This window comes from Plectropomus leopardus, chromosome 1 (genome assembly GCF_026936395.1).
Source record: "Plectropomus leopardus strain MGB_pleo_1.0 chromosome 1, ASM2693639v1, whole genome shotgun sequence".
NCBI classification, from domain to species: domain Eukaryota; kingdom Metazoa; phylum Chordata; class Actinopteri; order Perciformes; family Serranidae; genus Plectropomus; species Plectropomus leopardus.
The window spans coordinates 41,120,235-41,138,350 of record NC_142176.1 but is presented as its reverse complement, the minus strand read 5'-3'; the positions used below and the strand labels follow the sequence as shown (position 1 = coordinate 41,138,350).

Genomic DNA, 18,116 nt, shown 5'->3' with positions numbered 1-18,116 from the left:
TCTCTCATGTGTTATGCATAAAGATAAATGTGCACAGCTTGACAGGCTAGTTACAGTGGCATGACCAGCTAAACAGGCTGGCCACACCAGCATGTCAAACCATCAAAGACCAGCAAGAACTGGGTCACAACCATCTAAGACCATCAAAGACCAGCTAAAACCAGTTAAAACCAGAACCAGCATAAGCTGGTGTTTAGCTGGTCTTACCAGTGCATACATGTTATATGTATTGGCAAACTGATGCACATGCATTTGTGATGCTTGTTTATCTGTCCACAGTATTTCCCATGCACAGCGTAGTGTTTAAATGTGTGTCCAAATTAACACGACATGCCTGACAACTTCTGGTGGTTATTTCGTGCAGCCTTGTAGGCTGTAGTCAAAGTCACTTAGTGTTGAGTGTAGAGAGCGAGACAAGATGAGTCACAGCATCAAAGTCATCACTGAGAGCATAAATAATAAATATAAAGAAATAGTAAATAATAAGTTTGCCTAAATGTTGCATTATTTTCTAATATTGTGATTACAACTCTACAAGAAAAAATATTAGCGAGCTAATTATCATGTACAATGTTACCAGCAATATATGAACATTTAATATCTCTCTATGCATCACTGCATAAAAGTCTTTTATGTACACCACCCACCCAGCCTACATCTCTGCAAATCCAGCGCAGTACACAGATGTATCATTTCATTAACTGCATGAAACACTCTTAACATAATCTAGGCAGTCATCACATAGCCAACATGAGAAAGGGTTGCTTCAGTCAGCAATGGGACACTAGAAAAGCAAAAAAGAGGAAAGAAAACCAAAGACTGTAATGGGTGAGCCTGGTAAAACGTCTGAGTCCAAGATCGGACTCAAGTATGGGACTAGTGGTACAGCTCTCTGTCACACAGCAGAGGGCAGATAAAGTGAAGCACAGCCTCTGACACACTGTTGGCTGAGGTGCCACACAAGGTGCCATCTGCTACTCAGTATAATATTCAAACACACTCACACACTATTTGGGGTTCAGTCCAAGGATACTTTGACATGCAGACTGGAGGGGGTGGGGATCAAACCAAATCTTCTGCCATAATCTCTTTGAAATTAAAGCTAGAATCAAAAAAGCTAGTGTTCTGAAAGACTACACTCTGCGACACAGCTGCCCCAAAAAATGACAGACCTCCTGCCATGCTTGTATTTCATGGAGTCACCTATTTGTACATGTCTTGCTAAAACTTGTGCATTTCAACTTGATATTCTAGGAACCTTTGGTGGCCTCCCACTCTGAAACCCCCTCCAACACCCACTGGAAGGTGTGAAGCAACCTTTGAAGGCCTCAGGGGTGCAGATAGTCAGCAGTGGGCTGACAGAGATGAAGACATGTGCCATGTTTCTGGCAGCTCTGCTGCTCCCCAGCATCCGAGCAGGTGAGTTAAGAACATGGTTCTTTTTTCTTATACTCAAAAAAGTACACGAGACATTGTCATGAAATACAACTTTATCAACCAAATATTATATTCACATCACTTGGAGTGCAGAAAGAAAAAAGAAAGGGGGCAGATGAGAAAATAAGGGGGAAAAAACCTTAGCTAAGCATCGATATTTCATGATTAGACTTTAAGTAAAATGAAAAGAATGCATTTAAACAATACATGAATAATAATTCAGCTTTTTAAATGAAAGGATTGTTGACTGACACAACTTGGACAAACTGAGCCACAGAATGATTTATGTTGGAGTCTTGATAAAATACAAATCATTTTTTTTTGAGCAAATGACACTGAAAGTCATGCTATCACATTCATTCATACATATTTCTTGTTTTAAATCAGTGTAACTTGCCATTATGCTAAGCATGGTCAGTATGTTTTTTCTGGTCATGTAAATGGTGCTGTAATTTTCTGAGCATGCTCACTGAAAGAGATTAGAAATTAGAAACTGAAACAGTTGCTGGTCAACTGTAGTTTCAGCATGCTGGTCATTTTCACTGTAATGAAAGCAATGTGTCAGCTATTGCAATAGCATGGATCTTTTATTTGTTTTTGTTAGTCCAACTATAATCACAAAATTAAATCCTTTCTGGAGTCAAAAACATGTCACATCAATGTGTGTGTGTGTGTGTGAGACAGAGAGAGAGAGAGAGAGAGAGATTGGGTTCTAGGTGTCCATTTTGGGTCCATACCCACTTGGTACCCAGGTAAAGTCAACATAACCTATGTGGAGCCTGTAAAGTCTCAAGTCTCCTCCTGCCTGGAGAGTTACAGTTCAGCAATCTTGATACCTCATATGTTTTTTTTTATTCCTCTGTAATTATTTTTGGTCAAGCACGGCGTGCGCACAACTCAACTCTGCTATTGTTCAGTAGCAGCATCACTGACAGTCCTGTTTAGTCAGCTGGCAAGTGTCAGTCACAGAACACAGCATCTCTGTGAAAGGCAAGGAATAAACGCTGGCATTTTAATGCTGTAGGAGAAACATAATAACTAATCATTTAACAATGGAAAATCAGAGACTACTCTGCACACATCTTCACAGAGACATAGTTAACCCCTAATATCCCGGATCGAGCTGCTGCGCTGGAAAGACGGACCTTGTTGGGAGCCATGAAGACACAAGACTCCGATGCAAGTTCAAAAAATGCACTGCAGGAATTGAACAATACCATCAGCAGCAACATGCCCAAAGAACCAGATGGAATTTTCATAGTAGCTGCTGATTTTAATCAACTCATCCCTCAACTCCAAAAATAAAGTAAAATGGTCTCCATCAGCAGCTGTTCACACACACACATTCCTGAGTGACCTTCTGGAGTCAGTCTTGGAGCTCTGTGGCTGCTAGTTGCTTTGAGTGTTTGGCAGCTGCGAGTAAAACTGCTGAACCTGCTCCATTGCTTTGCTTGAAATTCCTTTCTTAATCCAAGAACACAATGAACTGTGCCTGAACTTCATCAGAAAACCAACAACACAGGTGAGCCAGGGAAAACTATTTTTTTTTTTAAATCAGAAAAAATAAACACTTTAAAGCACTACACCTGGGCGCTTCACAACTCTAATTACAGGCGCAGAAAGGATAATAACTGACTAAAACATAGCCATGATCATTTAAAGAGAGCTGTTCTATGCTGTCTTGAGCTACCACTGTTTACAGTGTGATTGGTGTTACGGCCTTTCAACGAAATTAGCAAAAGGCTCAACAGAGAGGACGCCAGACAGTTGAGAAACGTGTAAAAGCAAGTTTTAATGAAATACTGTCAAATCAACTGGTTTAAAACCCCTTCGTGGTGGCTCTCTGTCAAGAAGAAAAAACAAATTATAGCAAACAATTAACAGAACAAATCCAAAAGGATGGAGGTTCGGCCAAAAGGAACAAAAAGGTGGAAAGCTGCTGAGCCAGCCCACAGAAGGCCGTCAGACTCAACGCCTTTCCCCTAACTCCCTAAAAGAACAGAAAGGAAGGCTCTAACTAAAGTGAAACAAAGACTGAAAACTGAACCACCGGAAACCTCAAACCCAAACTAACACAACAAACTAAAGCAGCAAAACCAGGCAATCTTGACATGCCCGAGGGGAAAAGAAAGGAACGAAACAAAGGGAGAGAACCCCACAAACTCGGCTGCTGTGCTGCCTCCTTGCATGGCACGCGTCTCAGAGAGAGAGGGCCTCACACTCCGCACCTCCTTACCTGCCCTCCTGAATGAGGGAATTGGCAACAGGTGCACAGGTAGGAGGGCGAAGGGAGCACACGGGGAGAGGAGGAGGACAGCAACAATGGCAACAACATGTGCGTAATTATGCACACAACCAGGCCACACACAACATCAGTCCATGCTGTGAGCCTATTCTTGCCTTGAACAGGACTGACCACCAAAAACACCACAACCCCTTCGAGTTTAGCTCCTGATTCAACCATCTGGCAGAATACTTGACAACAGACACCTACTGTGGCCTCTCATTGTTTATTACAGGTTTCACTCATGAAGGCAAAAAAAAACAACAATAAAAGACTTCATCAATAATGGCTTCAATAAAAGACATTAAAAATGAACACATAAAAATATCCCTAATGAGCTGGTCTGGGTGCTGCATCCCTCACAATATTAATGATCAATAGGAGAACACCCTAGTTAACGTAGTAAAAAAAAAGGAAATGAATTGTTTCATCAGAAACAGTTTAACTGGTTATAAAGTTACCTTCAAACAATTCCTTTTTCAGAGTCGCACATGTAGGAAGGAGAAAATCAAAATGCAGCCCACACTGTGCAAGCTGGGACGTCAAAACACCACTATGCAGCTTGTTTCTGTGTGGAAGGACTGGCTCTGTAACTGTGTGTATCAGACTGCAACAGGTAAAATAGAAGTAAAATCTATTGCTTTTATTCCAACTCACAGAAGAATAAAAGCTTATTATTACATTTCTTAAGACTTAAAAAAGCTTTTCCGGGTGACATATTATACTTACACTTCTATTCACTCATTAGCATGCTGTAATGATGTCCATGGTTCACATCATCAAAGTGCCAAAACTTGAATTGAATGTAAAGTATGTAAAAATGCTCCCTGCAAGACATGCCGCCCCTCCCCTGCCCCCTAAGAACAATAAAACGCAAGTAAAATAACAATGTGTACAAAAACATATGAGGGTGCACGTTTAAAAATACCCTTTCCTATTAAGTAAAGAACATGTGGTGAAGAGAATTAACCTACTTTAAGCAGGTAAAACTAAAATTAATAGAATAACCACATATAAAGGCAGAAAAGACACTAATGAAATGATAAGAAATAATGTCATATAAAACAAGTTTAAAGCCAATAAACGGACAAACTCTTTAATTAAAAACAGGTAAAAGTACAAAGAATCCAAAGTGCTCAAAGAAGTCAGGTGGCAAAACTAAAACAGGACCACTATAAAATACATCAGTGATAAGTTAGAAATATAAAAGCATCAAATAATAATTTTAAGAGAAGGCTTTCTTATAAAAGTGAGTTTTTATGAAGGTCTGAAAAGTTTCAGTGGAGTCTGCTGATCTCACACTGAGGGGAAGGCTATTCCAGATACGGGGGACCAAAACTAAAAATGCACAGTCACCACTGGTTTTCAGTCTCGTTCATGGGACTGCTAAAAGGTTTTGATCAGCTGATCACAGTGGTCTGGGCTGGATTGTAAGGGGACAGTAGTTCTGTTCTGTAATCTGGTGCAAGACCATGGATGGCCTTTTATGCGATTAATAAAAATGTAAAATGAATTCTAAAATTAATGGATAACCAGTACAGTGATGCTAAAAATCGGAGTGATGAGACATAACTTTTTGGATTTGGTAAATAATCTGGCTGCTGATTTCTGTGCAAGTTGTTATTGTAAAACTAAATTGGAATTTTAACAGGTAAAAAGAGAATTACAGTAGTCTAGGCGTGATGCAATAAAGGCATATATGGCTTTTTCTGTCCTTAAAATTGAGCATGTGTCGTATCTTGAAGATGTTGCATAAATGATAAAAGAGACTTTGACAATATTTCTGGTATGTTTTTCAAAGGATAGGCTATCAAAAGTTACTCCAAGATTCTTGAATTCGCTGAATGAACCAAGGGTGGACTGTATTTGTAGTTTGTGATGTTGTGGTCCAGTGATCAAAACCTCTGTTTTATTGCTATTGAACTGAAGTAAGTTAGCTGCCTTAAAGGTGCATTATGTAAGAACTGGACATAATTTTAGTTTAAAACATTAAAAAAATGAACTAACCCTATCAACAGAGTGTGGAGAATTAACACCTTTGATGTTACTGTATGTCCAAGATGCCCATTGATTGTATTGCAGAGATATCTACTGCTAAGCAGCAGCCTGACCACTCTGTAATAATACATCCTGGCCTCTAGTGAACAGCAGGAGAGGAGGAATAAATTGAGCCAGCTGGAGCATAGAGTCAGTGAATACAGCATCCAAGTTACAGTCTAAGTGACGACCACTATCGGCATCACAAGCAGCTCCGAGAAAGAAGCAACATTCTGTGGCAAAGGAAAGAAGCAACGTAAGAAGAAGATAAACTAGAGTAAATATTGGTGTAGCTTCCAACACTGGAGAAAGCTCTTGGAGGGTTAAAAGATGCAGTTTGATGCTGAACTTGCAAAGTTTTTTTAGACTGGTAAGTAATGTCTATCATTGACTATTTACCGAAACATATCATTTAGTGTAACTAATGGACTCACAGTTCGCTATAAAGTTTTCAAGTGGGGTGATGTGATTGTTTTCTTGTTACTGTGGGTTGCTAAAATTGAGCAAAGTAAGCTGTAAAGTAAACTACACAGAAATACCACACGTGATGATCATAAAACAGCAGTCTGATTTTGACTGGCTGTATTATTTCTCTGCTATAAGTTATGAGTTGCCTTTATGAGTGATGTCTGTAAATCGGGGTTGTCTGAACACAGTAGTAGACCGACTGACATAATGTTGACCAGTTCACTTTTTTGTTACCACTTGGCATAACTGTTACAAGACTGACTTACTGAGATGAGGCAAGATTAAGAGTTTGGAAACTTGCAATTAGTAAAACATGACATTCTTGCGACAGGTATGAACGAGGAACAGCTGCAGCTTCTACAACCATGGAGAGATGAGCAGGGCCTGCAGAGCTGGAAGATCCTGCTTTATCAAGCATTGGACAGAGTAATAGTCATGTGACTGGGGGTCACGTCCCCTCCATTAGATGAAAGAGGGAAATTTGACCTCCCCAAAATTGTCATGCATTGATACAGGTTTAAGCTTGTGTGTTCAGTTACACTCAGGCAACATTCTGTCTTCTAAGTGTAGTGGCATTATGTATCACAAAAGAATCAAAAGAAGATAGCTGAGATAGAGAGTTACTGTAGAGAGTCGGGTTATAGTGCTGAACTGTGTCGCTGTGAACTGACCAGGTTATCATTATGTTGACGGTCAAAATGCACAAACAGAGTGTGCACTGTCTGTAGATTATTGTCGGACATTCAAAATGAGATAAGAGGAGAAAAGAATGGCCAACAACAGTCATGCATGCAAATATTTTCTAACTCAGCATGAGCAACAGTATGTGATTGGAGCGCTGGCTGGCTGGACACTCCAATAAATAGTTGGCTCCAGGATGTTTCACCAGCCTGCAAACATTCACTCTGGAGCAGCGTCAGCTGTTAATAATAGTAATAATAATATATTTTATTTATGGAGTGCTTTTCAAGAAACTCAGAAACGCTTTACAAAGTAAAAAAATAATACAAAGAATACATTAAAATACATGATAAGAATACACGCAGCATTAAAATTCATACTTAATTAATTACACATGGGGAGAGAGTTCCAAAGGGTGGTGAGTGAGGACGAGGACTTTGAAGTGTATGTTTTTAAGACGGAAGAAGGCCGTTCTGGTGAGGTTGCTGTCAAAGATGATGCCAATGTTGCGGGATGTGTGGGGATTAGTGCAATGTGGAGCAGTCAGTGGTGAGGGAGTCTTGAAGTCTTGAGCTTTTTTTCTGAGAGATTTGGGACCAATGATGATGATGTCAAATTCTTCACAATTCAGTTTGAGGAAGTTGGCTTGCATCCAGGATTTAATATTATTGATGTCACAATCCTGCTCCTCTCCCCCCTCAGTACTTTTCCACTCACTCTCCCTCTGCTCCCTCTACCTGCTGACCACGCCCACTCTGCCTGCTCACTCACTCACCTCCAGCTGCAGTCCATCAGGAATCAACTCAGTATATAACACCCACACACACAGACTCATTGCCAGATTGTTCCTTCGCATTATGCAAGACTCTCCAGCATTCTCCTGCCAGATCTCTGAAAGCCGACCCTGCCTGTTCCTGACCTCCTCTCTTCGCCTGATCCCCGGTAAACCTACCTGCCTTCTGTCCCCGACCACGAGTTCTGTTTTGGCGTTCCTGATCTGCTCTGCTGGCAAAGACCTCTCCGCCTGGCCCCGACGATCCTCCTGGTCCATCCCCATCGGTACCGCTGCATCATCGGACTGCTCACTCGGTTTCGGAACCTCCGCCTGTCCCCGACCACGCTTCCGCCTTCTCCTCGACGGTATCTCCACACGTGCTGTCGAGCTACTGGGCTACGGGGTTTCCTCCGCATCCACGCCGAGTGACGTAAGCTTCGGTTCGTTGCTTCGATCTCCCTCCAGAGACTTTGTTGTGGGTTCCGACCCGAAGAATGAACAATGTGCATAATTACTTCATCTTGCTTCGTGTTTGATTTGTGCTGGGCTGAATAAAAGTCATTACCAACTATTCCTGTTTACCGGTGTACTGCATCTGGGTCCGTACCTCACCCGTTACAATTGAGGCAGAAGGTCATCGTCTGCATAGCACTGGAAGTTGAGACAGTGGCGATGAATGATGTGACCAAGTGGGAGTATGTAGAGCAGGGGTCGGCAACTAAGTTTGGCCTCGGGCCAAATTTTTTCTGACTAACTCAATGGTGGGCCAAAATTACATTTTCATCAGGCAAACCTGTCTTTTCCACAAAAAAATTCTCTCATTTTTCGACATAAACATGATTTAATAAAGTTATTTATATTAAATCAATTGAATTTGTTACACTGTTATTACAATGTCTGCGTTAGGAAACAGCCAGTAGCCTGGTGATAATAAGGTTGCTGTCTGTAATCACACATACTCTGTTAAGACTTAATGCTTAAATAATAAACACTTTTCTGAGCTTAACTAACTTATTCATCATTTTAAGGTCATTTGCTGTAATGATTTGGTTTCTGTTGGTAACGCAGCCTATTCTCGCGTGACGTGATGCTGTTATTGTTTTTTTTTTTTTCTGAGATAACGCGATAACGTGAGACATTAGTTAGCTAGCTAGCAAGACAAAATGTCATTGTCCAAAGCAGTCAAAAGGAAAGTCGACAGCGAAGGTAGGACGTATAAAGAAGAGTGGAGAGAAAAATATGCATTCATCCTACCTGATTTTATGAACGCCAAGCCAGTCTGTCTCATCTGCAATGAGGTTGTTGCAGTTTGCAAAGAATATAATATCCGAAGGCACCACGAGACTAAGCATGGCAACTTCAAAGCTGCATATCCACTCCAGACAGAGGCGCGAAGGCAGAAAGTTAGCGCACTGACAGCTGGATATGCACACAGCAGCAAGATCCTGGTTCGAGGACTCACGGCGCAGCAAAAGGTGACAAGTGCATCCCTTAAAGCGGCATGGGTTCTAACCCGGCACAACAAACCATTCACTGATGCAGAGGTTTTTAAAGAAGTGATGGTGGCAGTTTTGGAGGAGCTGGCTACTGATAAATCAATGGATGGCGTGATTACCTCAGTGAAACAGGTGCCTCTTTCTGCGAGGTCAGCTTCCCGGCGCATAGACGCACTGTCGGATGCTGTGCATGGAGTCATTATCAGTGATCTGAGTCAGGCCGAATACTTTTCTCTGGCCATTGATGAGAGCACCGACAACACAGATGTAAGCCAGATGTGTGTCTATGTGCGATATTTTGATGGAAAGGAGTTCAGGGAGGAGTTGCTGTCTCTAATTCCACTAGAGGGGAATGCCACTGGGGAAGTTATATTTACCAAACTGGAAGAATTATTCAAACTCCATTCATTGTCATTTGAGAAAATCAACCTCATCGTGACAGATGGGGCACCTGCCATGGTTGGTTGCCACAGAGGTCTGGTGAGCAGAATGAAGGAGATCGCCCCAAATGCATGGATTGCATTGCCTTATTCACCAGAGTGTCCTGTGCGCCAGGCTCAGTGGAGAGCTAAAGGGCGTTATGGATAAAGTAATGCGTGTCATTAATTTTGTCAGAGGTACATCAAGCACACAGCATCGTCTTTTCCGACAACTTGTGGCTGAGTCAAAGTAGGCCATTTATGATGACCTGCTGCTTCACAACGACGTGCGCTGGTTAAGTAAAGGCAAAGCGCTGGAGCGCTGGAGCGCTTGTGTGCGCTACTGGATGAGGTTAAAGCCTTCCTGAGATTAAGCAAGATACGAGCTGCAGGCGACCACCTTGCCTTTCTAGAAGATGAAATGGCCATGTCCAACGTTGCATTTTTAACAGATATTTTTGGCCACCTGAACCAGCTTAACATGCAGCTACAAGGGAGAGATAAAACCATTGTGGACCTGGTTGAAAAGCTGGAGTCGTTTACCAAGAAACTGGAGTTGTTCCAGTCAGACATATCAAGTGGAAGGCTCTTGCACTTCACTACACTAAAATCACAGGGACGGGGAAAAGTGACAGGGCTGATGGTTGACTTCGTCAAACAACTATGAGCCAACTTCAAGTCCAGGTTTGAGGACTACTCCATCCCGAGGGACATCATCGCTTTTGTCCGTGACCCACTCACTGTCCGAAGTGCGGATTTCTCCTCCCTGGCTAAAAAAATCATCCCCTCGTTGGATGAGGCCGCATTTCAGCTGGAGCTTATTGATTTTCAAACAAGCTCCCTGGTCAGCGATGCGCTCAGAGCGCAATCCCTGGAGGATTTTTGGATCGCACGCTCAGAGGAGTACAGGTGGATTAAGAAACTTGCCTTTTATGTACTGACGATGTTTCCCTCTACCTATACTTGTGAATCAAGCTTTTCTTCAATGAACGCCATCAAGACGCATGCGAGGAACCGCCTAACGCGCAAAAATCTGGAGAACTGCTTGCGGATTAAACTGACATCCATGTCGCCAGACATCCAAAAGATTGTGACTGAAGGGAGATGCCAGTTTTCCCATTAAGTGAGTAGCCTTTCAAGTTTTTAATAGTCATATTATTGCTTGATTTTATTTAAATAGTAATTTCTTTTTTGCTTTTTTTGCTCTGTAATTTCAGGAGCACAGCGCATGTCCCAATTTCCCACCACAAGCCGGTGTGCGTCCAAAGTCAAGCAGAACTTTTTTTTTCTTTTGTTTTAATTTATTTTATTTATTTGATCTTTGAGCTAAGTTTGTTGTTTGTTTGAATTCAATGAAACAGATTTTGCATCTGTTGGAGTGGCACACAGAGTTTTTTGCCCTCTTTTTTCTCAGAGCGCACATATGCCAAATAAGTTCCTACCTGAAGTCAGTGTGCGGCTGAAGTCAAGCAGATGCTGCCTTATTTTATTTTATCATATTTTGTCAGTTCACGACTTTTGAATAAATGTTCTGAAATCTGTGTAGAATTGTCGTTTTTTGATAGCAAATATATATATCAGGTTTTTTTTTTTTTAATCAATGTCATCTGGTGGGCCAGATATTATTGGCGGCGGGCCAAATTTGGCCCGCGGGCCGCCAGTTGCCGACCACTGATGTAGAGGATGGATAGGAAAGGGCCTAGAACCAAACATAGGGGACGAGGGAGGAGATGCAGTTATTGATGTTGATGAACTGTTGTTGGTTTGTGAGATATGGCCTTATCCAGGAGGGCAGTGATGTTGAGGGAGGATTTCAGATGAGACAGGAGAATGGAGTGGTTGATGGTGTTAAAGGCTGCTGTAAGGTGGAGAAGGATGAGAATATTCAGGTTACCAGAGTCTGAGGAGGGGAAGAGGTTGTTGGTGCTCACTGGCCTCCCCAAGACATCAACTATTAAACTTCAGCTCGTACAAAATGCAGCAGCTAGAGTTCTAACAAAAACGAGAAGAAGAAAACATATTACTCCTATACTTCACTGGCTGCCTATATCATACAGGATTTATTTTAAAGTACTCCTAATGGTTTTTAAAGCCCTCAACGATATGTCACCCTCATACATAGCAGACTGTCTATCACGTTACACCCCTAATCATGCTCTTTGATCGTTGGACTCTAGACTACTAATAGTCCCAAAAACAAAAAAAAAAAGTGGCAGAAGCAGCCTTTAGTGCCTATGCTCAAAAACTATGGAACAAAATTCCACTACATATTTGACAGTCAGACTCTGCGAATATATTTAAGAAAAGGTTAAAAACATATTTTTTTACTTTGGCCTTCCCTTAGATTGCAAACCTTATAAAGATGGTTCACCCTTTTACGCCATTGCTCTTTTCAGTTGTAAGATGTTGTTGTTTCATTGGTATTTTTGTGTGTATGTGTGTGTTATTATTATTATTTTGTTTGGCATGTTTTATCTTATAACCTGTATATTTTATTGCTGCTTTTTTATGCCTTCATGTACCTCTTTTATCTCTGTGAAGCACTTTGAGCTGCATTCCATGTATGAAAGGTGCTATATAAATAAAATGTATTAATATTGTTATTATTATTCCTTTTTAAATTTTTTTTTAGTTTCACTGTGCCATGTCGGGTTTTACTTCCTGTCTTTTTCGTGTTTTCCCGCCCGTTTTTTTCCCTGATAAGTTTTACCTGTTGTCACTTTCCCTTAACTTATGTTGCTGCCTGTCTTGGCCAGGGCACTCTTGAAAATTAGATTTTTAATCTCAAGAGGTTTTCTGGTTAAATCAAGAAAATAAAAGACCTCCACAGACATAATAGTCCTCCAGAGCCAAAGAGATATCACTGACAGTCAGCAGAAAATGTCAGCTGATTGACCACCTATCAGTCTGTTAGTCCTCTGGGAAATCTATTTGACAATTCAGGTCCCCAGCCAGTAAATGCCATTGATGGATCCAGTAGGAGGCCGGGAGATGAGATAATCACTACCCACACCAGAGAGCAATTGACTGAAACTCTATTGGGAAAACTGCACAGCTACACACAGTGTAACTGTCAGTGCTATGTTGACAAGGACAGACACAACCTAAGTGGGTGGATCAGTCACAATGTTTGGCCTACTTTGTGTTTCATAGTGTTCAAGGAGACAGGTCTGGACTGCAGGTAAACCTGTCTAGTACCTGCACTCGTTCAATATGAAGCACCACCTTTCCTTGTGAACAGCTGAGCCTTTTGAGGATGCCCCTTTCACACCTATCATTTGTTAGCAATTGTTTACCTTTAGAATGTTTTAAGTGTTTTGTGAGCATTTCAAAACTTTCCCAGTCTTTTGTTGCCCCTGCCCCAACTTCTTATGATTGTTTTGCAGGCATCAAATTCAGAATTAATGCATATTCATGTTACCAATCAAAAATGTAAAAAGAAGATTAGTTAATCATACATTTTTAATTTAATTCATGTTTTACACAGTGCCCCCACTTCTATCGGGAGTCTGCCAGAATAGGAAGGCTGTGTAAATTAGGACAGTATTGTCCTTTTACATATGCTTTCATTTCATGATATGATAATTAGGGTTTAAGCCCCAAAGGGGCAGAACTGTATTGAATCGCTGATGACAACAGGATGACAAACAGCATTGGGGTACAGCCTTATATATCTTGCTATGACGACAGCAGCATATATACATGCAGTGGCCAGTAGCTCCTCAAATCCTTGCTACTTTTTTGCTAGATTTTTCTTTTTTTCCCGGGTCTATGGCCCCTTCTACTGAAGCAGGACGTTTCTACGATAGAGAAGTGAGGTGGGTTTTAGACTGAATGCAACAGAGCATGAGAGGATCCCCACCAATGGTATACACCGAGCGACCAGTCAGACCAGAGGGGAGAAACAAAACCGAAAGTGCTGGACGAAGAGAGGGAGGAGAGTGTCATGAACTGTGGCGCAGGAAGGTAGGCCCCAAATGCAAAACTCAGACCAGGTAAGAGCAGCGAAACAAGGTTTATTCCCAGCAGAGACGTCCAGAGCAAGAGGCAAAAAGCAAGGTCAAAAAACAAGCGAGGTTCAAACACAAAAAGAGCTACTGACATGGCTGCGGACCAAAGCTGTTACGTGGATGAGGAGGATCAACGAACTGGCGACGAGACAAGACACAAAGGGGGAATATATGCGGGACTAATGGGGCGTGATGAGAAACAGGGGCAGGAAGCACAATCAGGGATCAGGTGCACACCGACAAGGAGGGGGCAGGGCAGACAGGAACCTGGAACAGAGACAGAGGTGAGTGATACCAAAATAAAACAGGAAGACAAGACATGAAACATGAGGGAGAAAATAAAACACTAAACAGACTGCAGACCATGACAGAGAGCCGGCATCAGGGCGAGGCTGACCTGACTTGGAGCGAGAGCTGTTCCTCTACCAAGCCTTCTTCTGGCTAATGTCCAGTCAAAGGAGAATAAAGCGGATGAGGCTCAGCAATGGGAGATCAGAGACTGCTCTGAGTATCTTCACAGAGACATGGTTAACACCTAACATCCCAGATCAAGCTGTTGCTGGATGGGTGGACCTTGTTCACAACCGACAGGACACAAGACTCAAATTCAGATGCAAATTCAGAAAATGCACTGCATGAATTAAATGACGCCATCAGCAGCAACGGGGTAGAATTTTTCATAGTAGCTGGTGATTTTAATCAACTCATCCTTCAACTCATAAGCAGTAGCAGGATCAAGAACAAATTCTAATTTCCTTCTTTAAACTTTGTTTAAAAAATGACTAATAAATCTTCCTTGTACCTTATATACTGTGAGGTCTGCATGTATTTGGATAGTTACATCCTGATCCGTCACCTACATTTATGTAAATTTTACTGGGTGAATGCATGTGATTAGAAAAGAGTATTGCCCATGTAGTCCCATAGGGCCAGAGCCCCTGTGAGATAGAGCAACGTTCTGCTACGCACATTTGTTTTTACACTTTTCACTGATACATTAGTTCACTTTTTATAAACTAATGTATCATTTTTCCTCTTTGGACCTTGGACAGTTATTTAAAAAAAACAACAACAACAAACACTTAAGAGGTTTATTGGGGAAATTTCTCTTTCTATAAACTGTTTTTTTTTGTACATGGAATCAGAAGCCAAAAGGGTTGGAAAGCACTGGTTCTTGAACAGTGTATTTTGTAGGATTATCATATGTATTTTTATGTAAAATCTTAATCTCAAAGTAACTAGCAACCATAGTTGTAAAATTTGTGTTGTGGGGTAAAAAGTACTTTTTTTCTCTTAAATTTAGTGGATCAAAGTGCTGTTTAGAGTAGCAAAATATTGATGTATCTGACCTTTCATACTGTAGTAGCACCACTGATGAATCTTTTCTGTCTCTTGCAGTGTGTCCAGATAAAGAGCCAGGACTGCAGCCATGGATGCCAGGGCACAGTGAAGACCACCGTGTAACAATCGGTTATGGCAGGAAGGTCCTTCTCACATCTTCGGCCACGGTCCACTCCATTGAGATTCTCAATGGAGGTAAGCTAAACCAGCCCGTTCTTATTCCAAACTTATCAAAGGGATCTGCTCTGTCAGTTCCTTTGGTGTAAGTGAGAGACACCAAAAGGCACCTTTTGTGTGTGCATGGAGAATGAACAGAATCTGTCACGGTCTTATTATACGTTGGCAGACGCCCAGACAGCACCTGCCATGTCTGCCTGATATGCGCATGGATGGTGTTACTTGAGAACACAGCTGGATGGAACCTGTCATGTGTGGTTGAAATGCATCACAATGGCGACAGGTAGTAGCGCTGCTGGTAAGAAGGTCATATAAGGAGCATGAGGGCACTTACAGGGGTAGTGGATGGGTCCCAATACCTTGACTTTGAAGAGGGAGTCTGCTCTTCGCTCCCTGCTTGAATGTGATTTTTTTTCAACACCTTACCATGTGCCTCCTTGCTCTAAACCTAACCATCCATGACTTTGTCACCTAAACCTAACCATCCGTGACTTTGTCACCTAAACCTAACCATCTGTGACTTTGTCACCTAAACCTAACCATCCGTGACTTTGTCACCTAAACCTAACCATCCGTGACTTTGTCACCTAAACCTAACCATCTGTGACTTTGTCACCTAAACCTAACCATCCGTGACTTTGTCACCTAAACCTAACCATCCGTGACTTTGTCACCTAAACCTAACTATCTGTGCTGTTGCCTAAACACAACCACGTGCCACGTCATCCCATCATGTGCATTTGTTGACATCATGGTAGTAGCATCCTGGAGCATAAATAACAGACGTGGAAGGATACGTAATATGCGGAGGTGGAAGTCTTCTTACAAAGCTGCGACATGTTACGTGTTGGGCTGAAAACATATTGGCTAGACAAATTCATCTTGTGTTCATCTTTCTTTCAAGTTATAGTGGAATAGTAGTTTCTTCATCTAATGTAATATGAGTATATAAGAATATGTAGGTGGGGTACAGTAAAAGGGGAATTTAAATGATATCCCTTAAATGTGATTGGGATGCTAAAAGGTGGCTGTGGCTTAACAAATAGCTTGATATGGGTTGGTAGAGAGATACAGTACTGTAGAAAACCTAACCTGCATTGTCAGATCTGGAGAAGGAAGACGGGGAAGAATTGAAAAACTTAGACCTCGACCACATTCTTCTGGAAGCAAATGCGTTTTTTCCATCCTTCTATCATATTGCCTTTTTTTTACAGAGTTGGGGATTTTTACAGAATAATTATCACAGGGCTGCATTTAGCCAAATGACTCATCAGGCGTGGTCTGCAGTTTGACATGCCTGATGTTGTGTCTCCTCTGCAGTGGATGTGGCTTTTCTTCCAGTGGCAGTGATACTGTTCTTTTGGAGCCTTACTTTACATACTTTGCTGTTTGTAGAGTGAGAGAGCAGTGGCCCGGGGATTCCCACTATTAGATTAAGTTATTTAGTTATTAAATATAGTTTTTGATATTTAACATCCAAAAATCTCTTAAACTTTGGGATTGTGGGAAGGGATGCACTAAATTGACTCTGGGACTAAATGAATGAGCGTGTCTATTCTTAATTTGGTTTAAGGTTGTTTTCTTTTTTGACAACAATGCCTATTTGTTTGTACATTTAACTGGAAGCTTAAAGGGGAATTCTTCGTACTTACCACGGGTCTTAAAATCGCTCCAGTAGATCAGTGAGCCAGGAGCCGTGTCACATCAGTTTTAACATAATCCTGAATTTCAAAAGAATGGTCCAAAAACAACATTTAAAATGTTGAAAAAACTAAAACTGTGGTATGTTGCAAAATGCCATACTATAGAATGTGGAAAAATGGTTTAAAGAGTCATTGTTTCAGATATCAATAAAACTTATAGTATCACATTTAGAAGAATATTATAGTGTAGAATGTCAAAAGAATGATCCAGAAAGTCAACAATTAAAATGTTGAAAAAAGTTATACTATAGCATGCGGTAAAAACAGTAAAAAAAATTAATCATTCCAGATATCAATAAAATTTATGGTACAGCATTTTGAAGAAGTTTTATGGTGTAGAATTTCAAAAGAATGGTCCAAAAAGTCAACATTTGAAATGTTGAAAAAAAGTCATACTATAGCATGCGATAAAAATGGTCAAAGAAGACATCATTCTAGATTCCGCTAAAACTTATAGTACAGCATTTTGGAGAAGTTTATCATGTGGAATTTCAAAAGAACAGTCCAAAAAGTCAACATTTAAATTATAAAAGTCATACTATAGTATTGTGCAAAATGCCATACTATAGCAAGTCAAAAAATTCATCATTCCAAATGTCAAGAAAAGTCATAGTATAGCATTTTCAAGAACATTATAATATAGAATGTGGAAGAAACATACCAAAAAGTCAACAATTAAAATAAAAAACATGCCTGCCTGACACTTAGTACTGCTGATACTATTATTATTCATACTTATATTATTATTGAATACATATAATTATTATTGTCACACGCAATTACATATTAATATATATATATGTATATAATATGTTTAATATAGATACTGATGCTGACAAGGCTTCGCATTGCCAGTTTACACTGCGACTGAAAGGGTGGCGTTTTCCAAAGAATACACTCTGGAACTCGATTTTAAAAGTTTGTGTTTTTAGGGCCCCAAAATGTAGTTGTGTGAATGAAAGGCCAAACTGCAAAAAAGTTCAGTGTTTCATAAAAGAACTGTTGCTGTGTAAATGGCCTGCTAGTCGCTGTGACGGTCAAAGGACAAAGGGATACCATAAAGCCCTCTGAGGCTAAGTGTGATTTCTTATATTGGGCTGTATAGATCATATTTTGTGTTAAACTGAATCATGATTTGATTCAAGTCTAGCAAACCAAAACCATGGTGGCCTGATCACATTTATTCTGCATCACAGTTAGCCATGTGCAATGTGTCAGGTTCTGTGAACAACATGCAACCTTAGCAAGTAAATATCAGCTACATTAGCATCTTGATGGTATCATCAGA

The 18,116-nt window shown here is 40.9% G+C and overlaps 1 protein-coding gene across 5 annotated transcripts in view; it reads left to right on the top strand.

Moving 5' to 3' along the window:
- cemip (cell migration inducing hyaluronidase 1) overlaps positions 1-18,116 on the top strand; it is a 143,197-nt gene that overhangs the window by 28,108 nt on the left and 96,973 nt on the right. For all 5 annotated transcript variants that reach the window (XM_042484707.2, XM_088081197.1, XM_042484725.2 and 2 more), the window contains 2 exons: positions 1,255-1,419; positions 15,006-15,143. In XM_042484707.2, the coding sequence (XP_042340641.1) occupies positions 1,365-1,419; positions 15,006-15,143 (193 nt within the window). In that variant the 5' untranslated portion in view covers positions 1,255-1,364. The remainder of the gene's footprint in view (positions 1-1,254; positions 1,420-15,005; positions 15,144-18,116) is intronic.